At 42.3% G+C, this 15,304-nt stretch overlaps 1 protein-coding gene across 1 annotated transcript; it reads right to left on the minus strand.

Moving 5' to 3' along the window:
• Positions 1–886: 886 nt before the first annotated feature.
• Positions 887–13,603, minus strand: NUB1 (negative regulator of ubiquitin-like proteins 1). The gene is made up of 14 exons (XM_008947358.1): positions 13,487–13,603; positions 13,239–13,400; positions 11,148–11,206; positions 9,923–9,993; positions 8,895–9,077; positions 7,346–7,434; positions 5,942–6,048; positions 4,902–5,088; positions 4,479–4,586; positions 4,163–4,315; positions 3,108–3,254; positions 2,721–2,816; positions 1,831–2,023; positions 887–1,050 (listed from the first exon to the last, which is right to left on the minus strand). The coding sequence occupies exons 1-14, from the start codon at positions 13,601–13,603 to the stop codon at positions 887–889; spliced, it is 1,836 nt and encodes a 611-aa protein (XP_008945606.1).
• Positions 13,604–15,304: the final 1,701 nt, after the last annotated feature.

Consider the following 15,304-nt stretch of genomic DNA (forward strand, 5'->3'; position numbering starts at 1 on the left):
CGGGCCGGGCTCCTCCCCGAGCAGCCGAGCTCCGAGCGGGCAGCTCAGCGGGGCAGGAGCTCCCTCTGCCGTCACAGCGCTGCTGCAGGACTCAAACCCCGCGTATCGAACCTGACAAGCGGGACTTCTCCCCGCAGGGAGGCGTGCCGCGGCAGCCAAAAAGGACCCACAGTGAAGCCGGGTACAGCTCCTGCGACAGTGCCTCGGCCAGGGTTTGCTCAACAGCAGGTGAAAGAAAACCTTGTCCCCATCAAACCTCTTAAGCTCTAGCCACGCACCTGGTGGGTGGTTATTCAGTTGTAAAAGGAAATCCCACCATGACTGCCAAATAGTTGCTACTGTTTTCCAAAGCCACAGCATAGAAGACTTACTAAGATGCAGAAGCAGCACCACTTAGGTGACCTTTATTGCTTGTGTGACACCTGCAGGGAATGACAAAGACAGCATCACCATGCACAACAGATACAGAAACATCTCTGAGAAATCTTTCAGAAGAAAAGAAGTTTTGAAGTTGGTACCTCTATAAGCTCATGAGCTAGGTTTCTGATTTACAAACTCTTTTTTAAAGCTGGTATTTGAAAATGGTATAGAAATGCTTCTTTACTCGAGTACCAAGTGAATGAACTTATTTCACAAAAATATAGTTTAGTTCTATTAAAATTTCTTCTGAAAATAAATGTTTCTATTTTTCTGCTATGGCAATAAATTACAATGTATCACAAATGTAGGCTTTAAGCAGATTTATAAATAAGCAGGGATTAAGTGTTCCACCTACAGTTTAAGTGAATTCAAAGCATTTTAGTCAGAGATAAGATGAAGGTGCATTTATAATCCAAACTCAATTTGTCAAGGTAAATACATACAACTGAAGTAGATGTAATGGGATTTAATGCTGTGGTTCTTGTAGATAGGATAAGTACTCCTGAATGATCTGTTCCTCTTCCTCCAGTGTTAAATCCAGATAATCCTCTTCATGTTCAGGAATATCCTCTATGATTTCATTGACTGCTTCAGTCTCCATGTCTTCATCTGTTGGTGAACTAGAAGAACCTTCCAAGACAGAAAGAGCAGCAGTGAATTCAGGGCTGGCCCTCTCCCTCTTTCACAAGCTCTGTGAGTATGTTCCTGTACAACTCTCTTAGTTACAATCCCTGCAGTGGATACTGCAGGATGGCTATTTATTTTCTCCTATTATTTAAAGCTGTAGGAAAGCTCCTAGTTGTGCAACAGGGATCACCACAGCTCTGACAACTAACAGAGGAGTACGTGCAAGTCTTCTCTTTGCTAACTGGTATCAACTACAGTTCTACCACATAAGGGACATGAAGAAGGAAAAGGTGATCAAATCATCACCATTGTCAGTGGTAGGCCAAGGGAACACACTGCAGCAACTTAGTACTTGCTCTCTGAGAGAGTTGGTTTGTTTTTGAAGGGAACTGGTGTGACCCAGCATAATGACATGGGAGAAGCCTGAATTGCTCATGGGCTCAAAAGTGTTTCTCACTGGGGATGTAAGGACACACAACACCTGAGGCCTCCAGACTTGTGTGCCAAACCCACAGCCCACCTAGTGGCAGGTTCCCAGGACACCTCTGAAGGTCACCCTTCCTCCGGGGCTGCTCCCACCTCACACACTGCCTGCAGCTGACACATGTCCAGGGCTGTCCCTGACTGCAGGGGCCACAGCCTACCTGGGGTCACGGATGCCTGGCCTGAACCCAACAGAAACTAGCCTGGGGCATTACTGCAGGCCCCCTATCACTATTGAAGCAGAAATCAGTGGTTTCTCATGAAAGCCAGGACAAGCCCCTTGCCCTCCTCTGCCCTCACCTGCAGAGTCTGTGGGTGAGAGCTCTGATGAAGCTGACTCCTCGGAGGGGCTGGCTGCCTTGGGAGCCGGCCGCAGCGCCGCAGGCAGCACGCCGCCGTAGTGGACCAGAGTCTGGCAAGCCAGCTGCATGTTGCCCTTGAAGAGCTGTAGGGCTTGCTTTGCTGACTCACGGTCAAAACCCAGGTACACCAGCTACAGGAGGGGGGAAAACAAAAAATCAAAATCTAGAGAAGCCCAAACTCATCCAGCACCAGGGTCTGACAGGAATCTGGCTGCGTCTGCCAGTCGGTCCTCTTGCACAGAGGAGAGCGCTGTGTGCCAGGAATTCCAGGACACTGACTCTGGTTTACTGGAACAGTTAAACAACAGGGCAATGACCTATTACAGGAATGGGGATCTTGAGAAGAATCAAGAGCCTCTTGTTTGACATCAGACCAATTCTTTTTCTGTAAGAGGAAACTTCAAAGCACTCCAGCACATCAGAAGTGTGCACACTGTTATTTACTTCTTCTAAGCAATAGTTTTCTTGCCTGACACTGATCAGACAGCTTATGATGAGAAAGACACATTCCACCTCTTCCCCTTGTGTGCTGCAACATTTAGAGACTTGAACACATTTCTCATTGGCTGTCTTTGTTGGGACAGAGTATTAGAGTGGACACACAGCCCTCTGTATTGTGTGTGTAACAGGCAGGAAGCACACACCAATTTCATTTCAACCCGAGTGTGACTTCACCATGAAAGGCAGGATGACCAACAGTGGGACAGCTCGAGTGACACAGGTCCAAGAACATATGTATAGCTTTGCTTAAGGAAGATCTGGAGTGTTTGAAGGTGTAATTCAGAAACAAGACAACCAACTCCTAAGCAAACAAGCGGTCTGACTTACACATTCAAGGTTTTCCTGGGAAAACTGAAACTGGTCCGTGGTCTCGGGATCATTGTCATTACTGTCCAACAATAACTCAGGACTGTCGAGAATAAACTACAATAAACAGAGAGGGATCAGAACAGAGGAACAGAAATATTACTGTCCTCAGCAACGACACGTATTTAGCCCAACAGCTGATGGAAGCAAACTCAGCCAACTTTGTGATAGCAGACTCATCATGTCAGGGAGTGACCTTGAGCACAGAAAGGTAGCTATGTACAAACAAACACACTAAAAAGTAAGAACCTGCTAACAACTACAAAAAAATTCAAACAAATATTTTTGAGCTTAAGTACTACTCCCAAAACAAACAAACAAAAAAAAAAAACCACAAAACCCACTTACCTGAGAGGCTTGGTTCAGGTCTCCCTGTGCATTCTGAAGAGCTACTTGAGCAGCTCTCTCTGAAAAGCCCATACGTTTCAAGGCATTTATGTTTTCTATTCGTTGCCTTCTTTTGGCTCTCTCCTCCCTCCTTATCTGTGCCTTTTCCTGTGGGAACACAGCCGTGACAACGCTCACTGTGCATGGGAATGCTTCAGCCTTCCCCAGCATACAGGGTTTCTTGGATTTACTACTTTGAGTTTGAACCTCTTGAGGAAGAGGTATTTTTTTGTTGTAATGCAGACTTTGCTGCCAGACACTCGTTACTAAGCCAAGCTGCCCTTGCAGGAGCCAGCACTGCTGCTGTACTTCTGCTCTGCAGGTCGGGTCTTACGCTGTTGCTGCTATCACGGGCCCTGCGTGGCGAGCGATGAACCCATTTGGCAGATGGGCCTGTGAGCAAGACCTGCCAAGGACTCAGTCAGAGCTGGGCACGTAGCCATGGAATTCTCTTCAGCCCTTCTCTCAGCCATTTGACTTTTCCATCCACATTTCACTGCCTGAAGTCTAGAAGTGCCACCTCAGCTTATCAAATGTAACTCCAGGCACTTCAGACCCAGACAACACCCTTTGCTTCACTTGAGCACAAAAAGCTCTTCTTGCCTCCTGAAACTTTCAGATCCAAACCTGTAATACAGTGTAGCCTGATGGTTACACCCACAGCCCCTCACTGTGCAGCCTCTTGTCTTTCAGCCCAGGAGTGACAGCTTGATCACAGTGGTTTTATTCCCATACAGAGCACCGCTGAGTAGCAAACACTGGTGCAGTGTCTCCTGCACCTCTGCAGAATCACCACAGGTCTTTGGCCTTCTCATCCCATCTGTTTTGGGACAGAACTTCCTTATTGTATCACGTTTTAGTTGCTACATGTGGCAACAGACATCAAACTGTCAGTGCCAAAGCAGGATAATCAAAGCCCTTAATTTAGCACTATGTTGCAGTGGTCACACAGAACGTGATCCTAAGGACACCCCAACTAACAGGATGGTGGATTTATTGCTGCCAGCACACCATACCTCCCTCCTGTTGGTGATGAGGTTGGCAGCATACTCCACGTTCCCGTGGCACGCGCGCAGGGCAAGGCGAGCCTCCTGTTCAGAGAACCCCATGAGTGACAGGTGATGAACTTTGTCAGGGTCTATGGACAGCTCTTCATGCAAGGAAGATGCCTATATGCCAAAAAGCAACAGTGTAAGTAGGATCATGTTGCTCAATGTACATACAAAAAAAGTCTCCCCATTTTTCTGAGTAAGCCAAGAACAGGTGCCAGACAGTGCCCAGGCACAAGAGCTACTGTAAATGCCTCTGAAGTTTCACCTAACAGTGTCTTACCCTCTGAATATATTCAGCAGCCTCCTTTTCTCTGCCACTGTGGTAGTATCCTATCCCTTGAAGGAGGTAAAGCCGTAGAAACAAAACCTTCTCCCGACCGTAGCTTCCCTAAAGAAATGTTTAAACAAGAGGAGGGGTGAGAGCACATGGGTAGAACAACTCATTATCAACAGAACACACTAACAGCATGAAACTTATTGTGCAAAAGTATCTCATCTAAAATATTGATGATGTCTGTGCATATAGACACATCTGCCACGAGGCTTTCACCAGGCCCAACACTTTCACTGTGCTGACAGCTACACAACTAGATTGCATGCTAGAGGAGACACGAGAACACTTCAGGCTTCTAAAAGTCAAGTCTTGGGATATTTCAACTGTATACAGGTAGAAAAAACCCTAATTAAACGAAAGCTGGCGTACTTTGATATCAATGAGTCTTTCATGGTTCTCCCCATAGCACCTCTGGAAGCATCTCTGTGCTGTGGAGAGCTTCTTCTCAGCATCATCCAGGCAGTCCAGCTGCTCCAGGCGGAAGTAGCACCACACTATGTCCAGCTGCAGGACCGCGTAGTTATCCACGGTGTCCAGCAGCTCCGGGCTGCACTCACTGCAGAACAAAACAAGTGCTGCCTTTCTGGCGGGGGCTGTTCATTTCCTCTCCCCCCACCACTTTTCGAACATGAAACATGCTGGAAGTTTTGCACACTCACAGGTTTGAGAAAGCACACACACACTTTGTATCTGAGGTAGCAAACTGAGGGCAGTGGAGCTCTAACAAAGCACTGGTGTCCCATCACGTTCACTAGCACGTGGGGACTGATGGCTGCACTACATCTCAGAGTTACACCACTCACCATGGATTCTTAAATAGTAACAAAACCCCTCTCTTTAGAAGCAGGATGGAATTAAACCCTGTGTAGTCTGACATGACAGACAAGCTGTCTTCCTTAGTGCATGTGAACATGCTGAGTCCTGTGCCAGTCTCCATGCACTTGCACACAGATGGGGACAATACTATTTTTGGGGCTTTCAGCAATTTAGGGCTCTGACTGCTGACTTAAAACTAGTTTTCTCCCAGAAACCCTGGTGTTGTTACTGACCTCAGCTATCTGCTCCACCTTTTACAAGAAATCATTACTGCACAGGAGCAACTGCAAACGAGTATCCCCAACTGTCTCTCAAGCTAATGCAATTTATAGCCTAGCACATGAATATTGACAGTTTCTGTTTATGTTGATATGAAAGATTAAATAGCCCAGTGGAAGTATCTGTTTCAGCTGTTTCACATCAAGCTGCCTGTCACTGCAAGTCAGAGACTTTGCTGCTGTCTCCCATCAGCAGAGGGGGTGCGAAGCAATCCCAGGTAAAACAGGCTCTGATTTATAGACACAGCAAGAGCTAAAGCTGTTTCTGTAGTGGGTTGACAGTGAAGAGACACAAGGACTCAAAAAAGTTCTTACCAGAACTGTTTATCAGCATCCAACAAATACGGCAGTGCTATTTCATATTCCTTCTTCTTCATTAAGGCCCTGCCCTTCTCATGACAGCCCATTGCCAGCACAAGTGCCTACAAAAAGAGATGGGGACTTCTTTTGCACCTCCCTCCCTCACTTTTGTAACTAAAAAGAAACATTCAGGTAACCCACTAAGAGCCCTTTTTCCTTCTAGAGAAATACCACAGCATCAGTTCTGTAAGAGCAGTACTATTTCACACAGCTTTATATTTTTCCCTTAGCTGCTCATGTTAAAATATTGTCTAATTAAAAGCAAGAAATGTTATTGACACATGAAACATTGCACCAAGCTGATCTGAAGAATGCAGCTCTAGGTAGATTTTCGACGATAAGTGATCATCATTAAGCATTTTTTTGGGTTCTACACTTCTTAACAGCAACCAAATTGTTTTGCTTTGCTATTACAACTACCTTGTAAAACCCAACAATTCACCTCCTGCTAAACTGCAGAACTGAAATAAATTCTGAATTAGGCAGGAAAACACTACCTGCTGTAGTACAAAAGGAAATGTAAATAATTCTGGATAGAAAACACCTGCAGTATTTCTTCTCACCCACATTCAATACTAACGAAATCTTCTGCACTTCAGTATTTGATGCTTTAACTCTTCCCCTGAATTACTACTTTCAGCACTTCAGAACAACATCCATTGTGAGAACAGACAGATGTTATTCCAAACATTACTTCCTCCTGAGGTCTGTTGTTGTTACTTGGTGTAATTCCAAGTATTTGTAAAGATTTTTATTTCTCTTCAGAAAAATCAAGCAATCTTAAAGGACAGCATCTATTGCTATTCCTCTGCTTCAGCAGCCAACATCAAGCATGTGACTCCCACAGTAATTCAATGCGTGCACCCAACCAAAGAATTCCAGTTGAGAATATGAAACTTTCTTGAATGGTAAACAAATTTAAATTTGAGAGAGGTTACAGTGCTGAAGATCTCAAAGTTATTTTAAAGGAGTCCAATTTTGAGAGCTCATCGAGCTTCCAGCTGAAACTGAGGCCTAATGAACTAGTTATTTTCATGTTATTTAAAATAGGTGCTAGGACATAAAGTTAAAGCTCATCTTAAAACACAAAAATAAGATATGGACCACCCAGGGGGCCATGCAAGACTGGACCTGCCATTAGATCAGCAACCAGAGGCTGGTCTCCAGATGACTGCAGTATTCCCAGATGCAGAGTTCTACTTGAATTTTATTTCAAAATTATTTCTATGAAGCAAAAAACCACTGGGCCCAGGGTTTTAGCCCCCAAGAAAGTGACTATTTCAATCCTATATTTGAAATGCTTCACAAACCAAGCTTTAAAAAGCCATCTTAGTAGCTCTGTAAGATACTTTCACCTACTGTTTTAACTTGAGGAGGAATCTCAATTGACCTTCCAGTCTGATTAGCTATATCCAGATATGGAAGAGATTCTTCATCCAGGTACTCCTCTGAAAGATAAGAAAACCCCAAATTTTAAGTACAACCTTCAACAGACTATGATGTTGTAAGATTATGTCAGTAACATGTTAAAGCAAAGTAAACAAACAATAACAACAACAATCAGAATTACATATAGAGGCTGGGTTTTTTTGACATATCCACCAACAACAGCCCTGGTCAGACAAACACAAACTCTTAGAAAGGTCACTAAAATTTGGACAAAGCATTAAGTTACATGAATGGTAAACAGTTTTTCCATAAGAAAACACCTATATTTTACATGTAATATTTGAAATGCTTTATCAAAAAGTACAGAAAAAAAACACAGCTGAGCACAACTGATAAAAGTGAAAAATACAGTATCTTCCTTTTCCTACATCTTTAATGCTTATAACCAAGCTATCAATTTTGTTTTCACCTAGTCTGATTTAAAATGAAAAGATGCTTTTCTTGCAAACAAAAGCCAGCTAAGCAGGAGTTTGCTGAGATTAAGAACTTCTGCCCTGCAATTTGTCTCAAAACAAAAAGAGTTGTTAAATCCTTTCTATGCTTCACACAGAACCTTCAGCCTCTGAGCCCATTATAGACTCCACTCTGCATTCTGGCATTGTGCTACCACTGACAGCCAGTGGTAAATACCTTAGAGGCCCTACACAGGATTCAAGGGCTGGTCTAAATCACCCCTTAAATCCATAAAAAGAATCACTTCTTCCATTTGTTCAAAATCTGATATTATAGTAAGAAATAGGCTGTCACTGACCACTAGTAGACGCTTTGTTCAGGTACTTCTGCATTTGGCAGAAATCCATTGGACTCAGTTCCAGTTTCTTGTTTGTGAATTTTTAAACAAAGTAGAGAAGTGATTTAAAGTCACCACCCAGCAATGCAATTCACAAACACAACTGCATTTTGAAAAATTATTAGTGTTAGATTGAATACATCCCTTCAGTTCAACCCACAGTTGCCAGCCATCAACATCAAAGGCACTGAGAACAGAAGAGCCATGTTACAGAGGAGAATGACAAGTGAGCTGCTCTGCACAGTGAAACCATGGTTACACACAGCCAAATCTGAGGTAAACTACAAGTGTGTAACCACTTATAATACACTATTCCTCTAAGGTTGTCTACAATAAATTTAAAGACCACTCTCAAGAGTCATTGGTCCCTTAACTGTCAAGTGCCAACAATAACTGATTCACACTATATCCTTCTCAAAGTGTTTTCCAGCATTCCAGTTGTGTACGAAGATTTGGAATAGAAGACAGTTTTAGTCAACTTAAAAATCTAGTTTTCAAGTAGGAAGAAAGCTAGAAGAGTATAAACTGAAATCCAGACATGGTACAGGCACTCTTCTATCGTGAAAGTCCACTGAAGAAAATTTTTGGTGCACAAGAATTAATGCACAGCCATCTGCCCCCACTCCCACAAAAGAAAACTAAAAACCCAAACCACCAGCCCCCTCTTACCTCTCTCTGACAGAATTTCCAATCCCTTCTTAGTTCTTTGCCTCTTGTTATCTATTTCTTGTTCTTTCTTGCATTGAAGTTCTTCTTCCTGAACTTGCAATTTTGTCTCCTCATCACTCTGCTCCAGCTGAAGTACCATCACTTTTGCATTGTGTGCCACACCCTGGTCTTCAAGGGTTTTGCCTGCAAAACAGAGCACAATGAATACAATCTAAATACTCTCACTTGTGAGGAGACACCATTTTACATTGTGTTGCCATTGTTGTGGAAAAAATACCCCTCAACAAATCCTGAACAGCCCCTTGCCTTAGACTGTACTGAAGAGCTACTCTATTAGACTCCAGAACTCAGTCATGACCCCTGGTAATTACTGACATTCAGCAGAAACTCAGAAATCAGACTTGCATCTTAAAACCTGCTTTTAAAATAACCACACGATTCTTTGCTCTTTTTTCCAAAACATGCCAAAAATATTTTTTCTATTTCAGTTAATTGATCTTCAAGCAAAACATGGAACAACATGTCTAGGATCTTACACCACAATAGTGACAAGACAGAGGAACTGCAAACTGGAGTTCCTATTGTCAATTCCATGGCTCTAATTCTGACATATTCCAAGGGAAGTAAATGTCAGATTCTTAGGCCATCAGTAAAGAGGAAGCCATTTGCCACTGCTTCCCACAACATGTCTTCACAAGTGGAACATGTGTAAAGCATTAAAATAATTTTTTTAATGTGTTGTTACACAATATAGTTTTGGAGGAAATTTAGGGTTTCTCTTAAACATGAATTTTCAGTATTTCATCACTTGAAAAATGGATTTTCAATGTTTATTACAGGGTTCCTCTAATCGTTCTGAGAATTTTGATCGTTGTAATTTAACACACTTCCTGCAGATCAGAATATGACAAATATAACTGCTATTCCTTGGGAATTTCTGAAATTAACAGAGTTGCTAGAAATATTTCTTCTGAGATTCAGTAAACTAGAATATTATCATAAAAGTATACTCAACTAGAGATACATACCCAGGTCAAGCTGCTTCTTATTTATGATTATTTTGATTGCATTTTCTTTTAATCCATGTTCCTGTGCTATTCTGTGAAATAAATTTCATCCATGAGTAAGTATTTCTAAGGCTGTATAGTATTTCTGTTAGAAAAGCAATAAAACTTAAAAATGAGTATGCTCTTAACTGGCTTAAAACTCTTGCTCCAAAAAGGTGCTAGAAATAAAACATCATAAGAAAGCTTTTTATATCATATAGGGAAAATCTGTGATACAGAAAGGGAAAAAGCAAAACAAATAATATGATTTTCTTAAGAACACAAAGAAGTAGAAGCTGATGTTCCCTGTTCAGAAGACCTGCCTAGTTAAGAGATCTGGAACACTGATCACTACGCCCTGCACCTTCTCGGTTCCTTGCTGGGAATTGGCAGAGCCATCTTCTACAGCTGCAACCTTCCTGCCTTCTGCCTGTTGAACCACAGCTTCTCTCACTGTGGTGTGGTGGGTTAACCCTGGCTGAGCATGAGATGCTCACCAAGCCACCCTAGCACCCTGCCCCTTTCCTCTCCCTCCTATGCAGAGCAAAATGGGAAAGGAAAATAAAAAGGCAACAAGCCCTCTTGGCTAAAAACAAAGGCAGCAGTTTAATCAGAAAGCAAATTCAGGCAATGCCGTGCACAGAAGCAAAGAAAAACACCAAACAAAGATTTGTTCTCTACTTCTCACCCCCAGGCAATGTCTGGACCCTTCCTGGGAAGCAGGGCTCCAAAACATGTAGCAGTTGCTCCAGAGACCAAGGAATAGCCTCCTTCCCTACCCCCAGCACTAGTTCTACAGCTGAGCTCATGTCATCTGGTATGGAACATCCCTTTGCTCAGTCCAGGTCAGCTGTCCTGGCTATGCTCCCCCCAAGCTCCTGCCCCCCATCCCAGCGAGGGGGGAGTGTTAGAAAGGGCCTTGGTGCCATGAGAGCACTGCTCAGTGGCAGTCACAAAATGGGTGTTATCAGCACCCTTCTAACTCCCAACACAAAAGCCCTGCACCAGGAGGGCTGTGATGGGAAATCAGCCCAGCCAGACCCGACACATACACGAAGAACTGCCCTACAAGAACACTGGACATCCTATTCACCCCTACTGAACCAACACACATCCTAAACAAAGCCTAAATTGAACAGATAGGGCTCTGTCTTTTTAGTACTGTATGACAGTGCATTAGAGAAGATGCAAGGGTGATTACACTTACTGTGATCTGAGTTCCTTGCCTGTGATGAACAGGTTGGTTTCCAGAGGGATTTTTCTGCACTGTAGTAATTACATTGGGTGAGGGAAAGGAGGAGGGAAGAGGGGGGAAAAAAAAAAAAGCATATCAAGATACTTTGGACATTTTCTTAATTAATTGTTTTACAACAACTACAATTTCTTTTCCAAATAATAATCAGGTTAACAGGGTTATGGTTGGGCATATATATTAGTAATTTCTGGGCAGGGAGTCTTGTACTTTCTGTAAGACAGCTAAAAATAAGCATTACAACAACAGAAGATTCAGAGTTAGATAAATCTCAATTCAGAAGCAAATGATTTAAACTGACTAATTTAATTATGCACTTCCAATCTTAACTCTGCTTTGTAATTATGCCACTCACCTGTGACTGGCTAAGTTATGATTAATTCCTATTAGTGTCTCTGGTCCCAGATTAGATAAACTGGAATTTAAAATTAATTAATTCCCCTATGCCCAGTAGCATTGTAAAGAGGACTTATTTGTTTTAACTGCACAGCAATCACTTAACGCCCTCTACCCCATCACATGCCCTGGTAATTATTTTTCACTACAGGAGAGAGAACAATTATGACTATGTTGTGTTTTTGCAATTATTTAGTAATAAAAAAATCCTTCTGAAGTGTGGGCTACCATCTAAGATCATCTTCAGTTAAAAAACACACCACGTTGCCCTTTTTCAGAGTGCACAGGCACTTCTGTTGCCAATGACTAGAACCCTTTAAATGCCCCTAAATAACAAAGTTCTTTGCCCCACTGTCAGAGTGGGTGAAGGTGTACTGAAGAAGGGAAGGTGCTGCTCCTGCACACGACCAAAACTAGGAAGTGATTTGAGACAGCTGCTGTGCTTGCTAGAGACTACTTTTAAGGGGGAAACATTCACAGTTCAGAGGCTTTGTGCAAGAAACTAACCAAGGGCCTGCTCTCTGTCCTGTGACCAACCTGCTCAACACACTTCACATCCCTATGATTGAATCCTCTCAGCCTTCAAAGCAGAGCAGTGAATCTGAAGTGCCATCTGAGATGGGTCCCTGGCCCAGGTCAGCCCTCACACTGTGCCTGGGCACTGCTTGGCAGGATGCTGGGTGGCCTGGACTAAACTGCAGAGCCAATGCTAGCAGCCTGACAGCATGAGTCTCCAAACACTGGCCAGTCTGTCCCCACCTGTGCTTAGCTGACTAGATACAGCCAGAGAATCTGGTAGGGTCTAAATAAATCATTCTGCCACTAATTTATTTGGATTCACAGCATTACTCTGGCATACTGTGTGAAACTAGAGGTTGAAGCCTGGCTTCAAAAGGGCAAGACTTAATTCAGTTCTATCGCTGTGAAAGCTTTAGGAGCCTGACAGAGAGCAGATGAGTTCCATCACAACAGAAAATCCTGCTTCTCATTTCCAAGTTCAAACACTGAACACCCATGTTTTAAAGTAAGTTTAGTTAGATGCCTGGGCTGAAATAGTTGCACAAGGATAAAGTCATCACTGTAAGAACATTGCCACATGCTGTGGTTAAAAGCCAAAGAAGGTATTTTTAATGTCAGCAGCTACATATGGCCTAAGATGGCACCAAGTTCAAGTTGCTTGTTGCACTTACAGTTGTTTTTTTTTTTAAATTAAAGCTGTCATTTAAACAAAAGCTGTGGTAATATAGTGACAATCATACACTAGTTCAACCTCAGGTATTCTACAGCTGAAAAAATACACTCGTTCTTTACTGCTAATGTGAACAGTCATGTCAGAAAGAATCAAACTGAACCAGACAGACACTTAAATCTTTTTTCTTAATTGAAAGATAGTTTCTCATTACATCCTAAAGGGAAGACAATCCCTGTTCTCCTAGCATTGTATTCCTTTGCCATGATACTCCCCCCGCCCCAGGAAGCTCAAATACACCTCAACAGCCCCCACCTCCCATTTTATATACCTAACAGATCTCTCATACAAAACACCTGAAAAAGATGAACAAGTGAAAATATTTGCTTTGGATACATATCTAGAACTGAAGAAGGCCACGGAAAAGCTACTTATCCTGACTCTCCTGCAGTGTCACTTACTTTCCTACGAGGCAGGTAGATATCAAGCCTTGCAACCCCAGTCACTTTGAAGTTTTCATTCCCTGTCCCACGCTCAATGGCTTTACACCGTATTTCTTCCAGCATGTCCTCGGCATCGCCCTCGTCGATCTTCAGCTTGGAGGAGTACTTCTGTACAAGATCCTAGGAAAGCAGCACAAAACACTTGGAAAATGCACCCGCAGCACGGCACGGTAGACAAATGACATCAGCTCAGAATGAATACCTACCTTCATCTCTTCCCCAGGTTCTTTTTCTTCGTTTGTATAGGGTGGTTTCCATAGCTTGATTTTGTCCTCTCTTAAGCAGCTCGTCAACTTCGCTATTAAATACTTTTTTTGTGCCATTCTTTTAAAAGAAAAGCACAATTGGAAAAGAAAGAAAAAGAATCAGCCTTTTAATATAGCTTTCCTGTGCTAAGGTACTGTACTTTTTCAAGAATTCTGAGTGACAGTTTGAAATTCTGCAAAAAACCTGAATATAAGATGCAGTGCATGCATTGGGAGCCCAAGTCCAAACTGTTGGCACAAACCTTGCACTAAATCCTCATTTATCAGTTTCACTTTTCTTTCATAGCTGTTTCACTTTCTCATTCCTGTTTATTAGTGCATTGCTCTCAGCAGTAAAGGGAAAACAAAACGCAAACATTTCTATCCATTTTTCCCTGTTTCAAAGACTGTTCCTCGCTCAGAAAAAAAAAAAAAAACAAACACCACTATTTGAGTGCAAAAAAACCACAGGCAAACATCCAACATGTGCTAAGTCTACTGGTAACCTTTCATCAACCTCAGCTTTACCAAGCTACAAAGAATCTTTAAGCACTGCAAAGAGAATAGTCTCTTCTAAAGCAGAGCAGAGGCAGAAGGATGAACTGAGGCAGAAGATAGTTTAATAATCCTCCCTGATAGATTGTATGTCTGTCCAAATTAGGACAGGCAACCACGCATTCTTTTTCTTGCTAAGATGATGTTATTATAACTATTATTATAGGGCCAAGGTAAATCACATTTACAAAGCAGAGAGCAACAGACCTCAATTTTCAAAAGCTTTTGTTGAAGTTATTCATGCAGCTTTTCCCTTTTTTAAACCATTCTGGGCAATTCCCATCCACAACCTGTGGCTGTCATTTTCCTACTTTCAGGTGATGCTGAAGAACCATTTTAAAGCTGTAATTCTACTTAATAATAACTTAAGAAACAAAAAAAATGTATCTATGGCTTTGTAGCACCCATATAAAGTCTGAAACTGCAACTTATACTTTAAGGTAGGTTGCAACCTACACCTTAAGACTACGAACTGTAAGTAAGAGTGGTATTTATAAATGGGTCATCTTTTTATCAAGATTATTTTATAGTAGAAGTTTGTGATTTCTACTAAGCTATTAAAACAGAAAACATCACTGAATTATCCAATTAACTTATTCTTCCCAACCCTCTACTAAAAAAAAACAGAAAAAAGACATTTTGCTTTCACAATCATATGTCTATGATTCCACCAGTTACCATAAATTCCTAGTTCACCATAACTAAATTGCTAAAGAATTCTCAGCAAAACTATTCATGACTTAATTCTTCCACCAGCAACACCAGAAGTTCTCCTAACACACTTTCACTTTCAGTAAGAGCTTAAACGAACTTTCTCAAAACCGATTTAACTATCAGGGGTATTTCAAAAGGGCCTGAGGTTTTTGCAATTAAATGTCATCCTCTAAAACCAGGTAGTTTTACATATGACATAAAAGAACACAATTACATAAAAGAAGATTCAAAACCCAGACTTTTGATGGTAGGAACCAAGGATTCTCAGAACGGTTTGCTAAGAAAGCAGTACACGTTAATTTTTCCTAAGACAAGGAGGACAGCTACGCAGCACAACTGTGAAGCATCCCTGCACAGCTGAAGGAGGGGTAAAGGCCTGGAGCAGCGTCACATGAAAAAAAACCAGGAGCTCAACGAAAGGATGGAAACCCACCACTCACTCCCAGCCCGGGGACCTGGGGTGCCCTGAGGCCTCCCCAAGCGCACCTCTCCTCTAGCACGACGCCACCG

This window comes from Merops nubicus, unplaced genomic scaffold (assembly GCF_000691845.1).
Source record: "Merops nubicus isolate BGI_N331 unplaced genomic scaffold, ASM69184v1 scaffold23529, whole genome shotgun sequence".
NCBI lineage: Eukaryota > Metazoa > Chordata > Aves > Coraciiformes > Meropidae > Merops > Merops nubicus.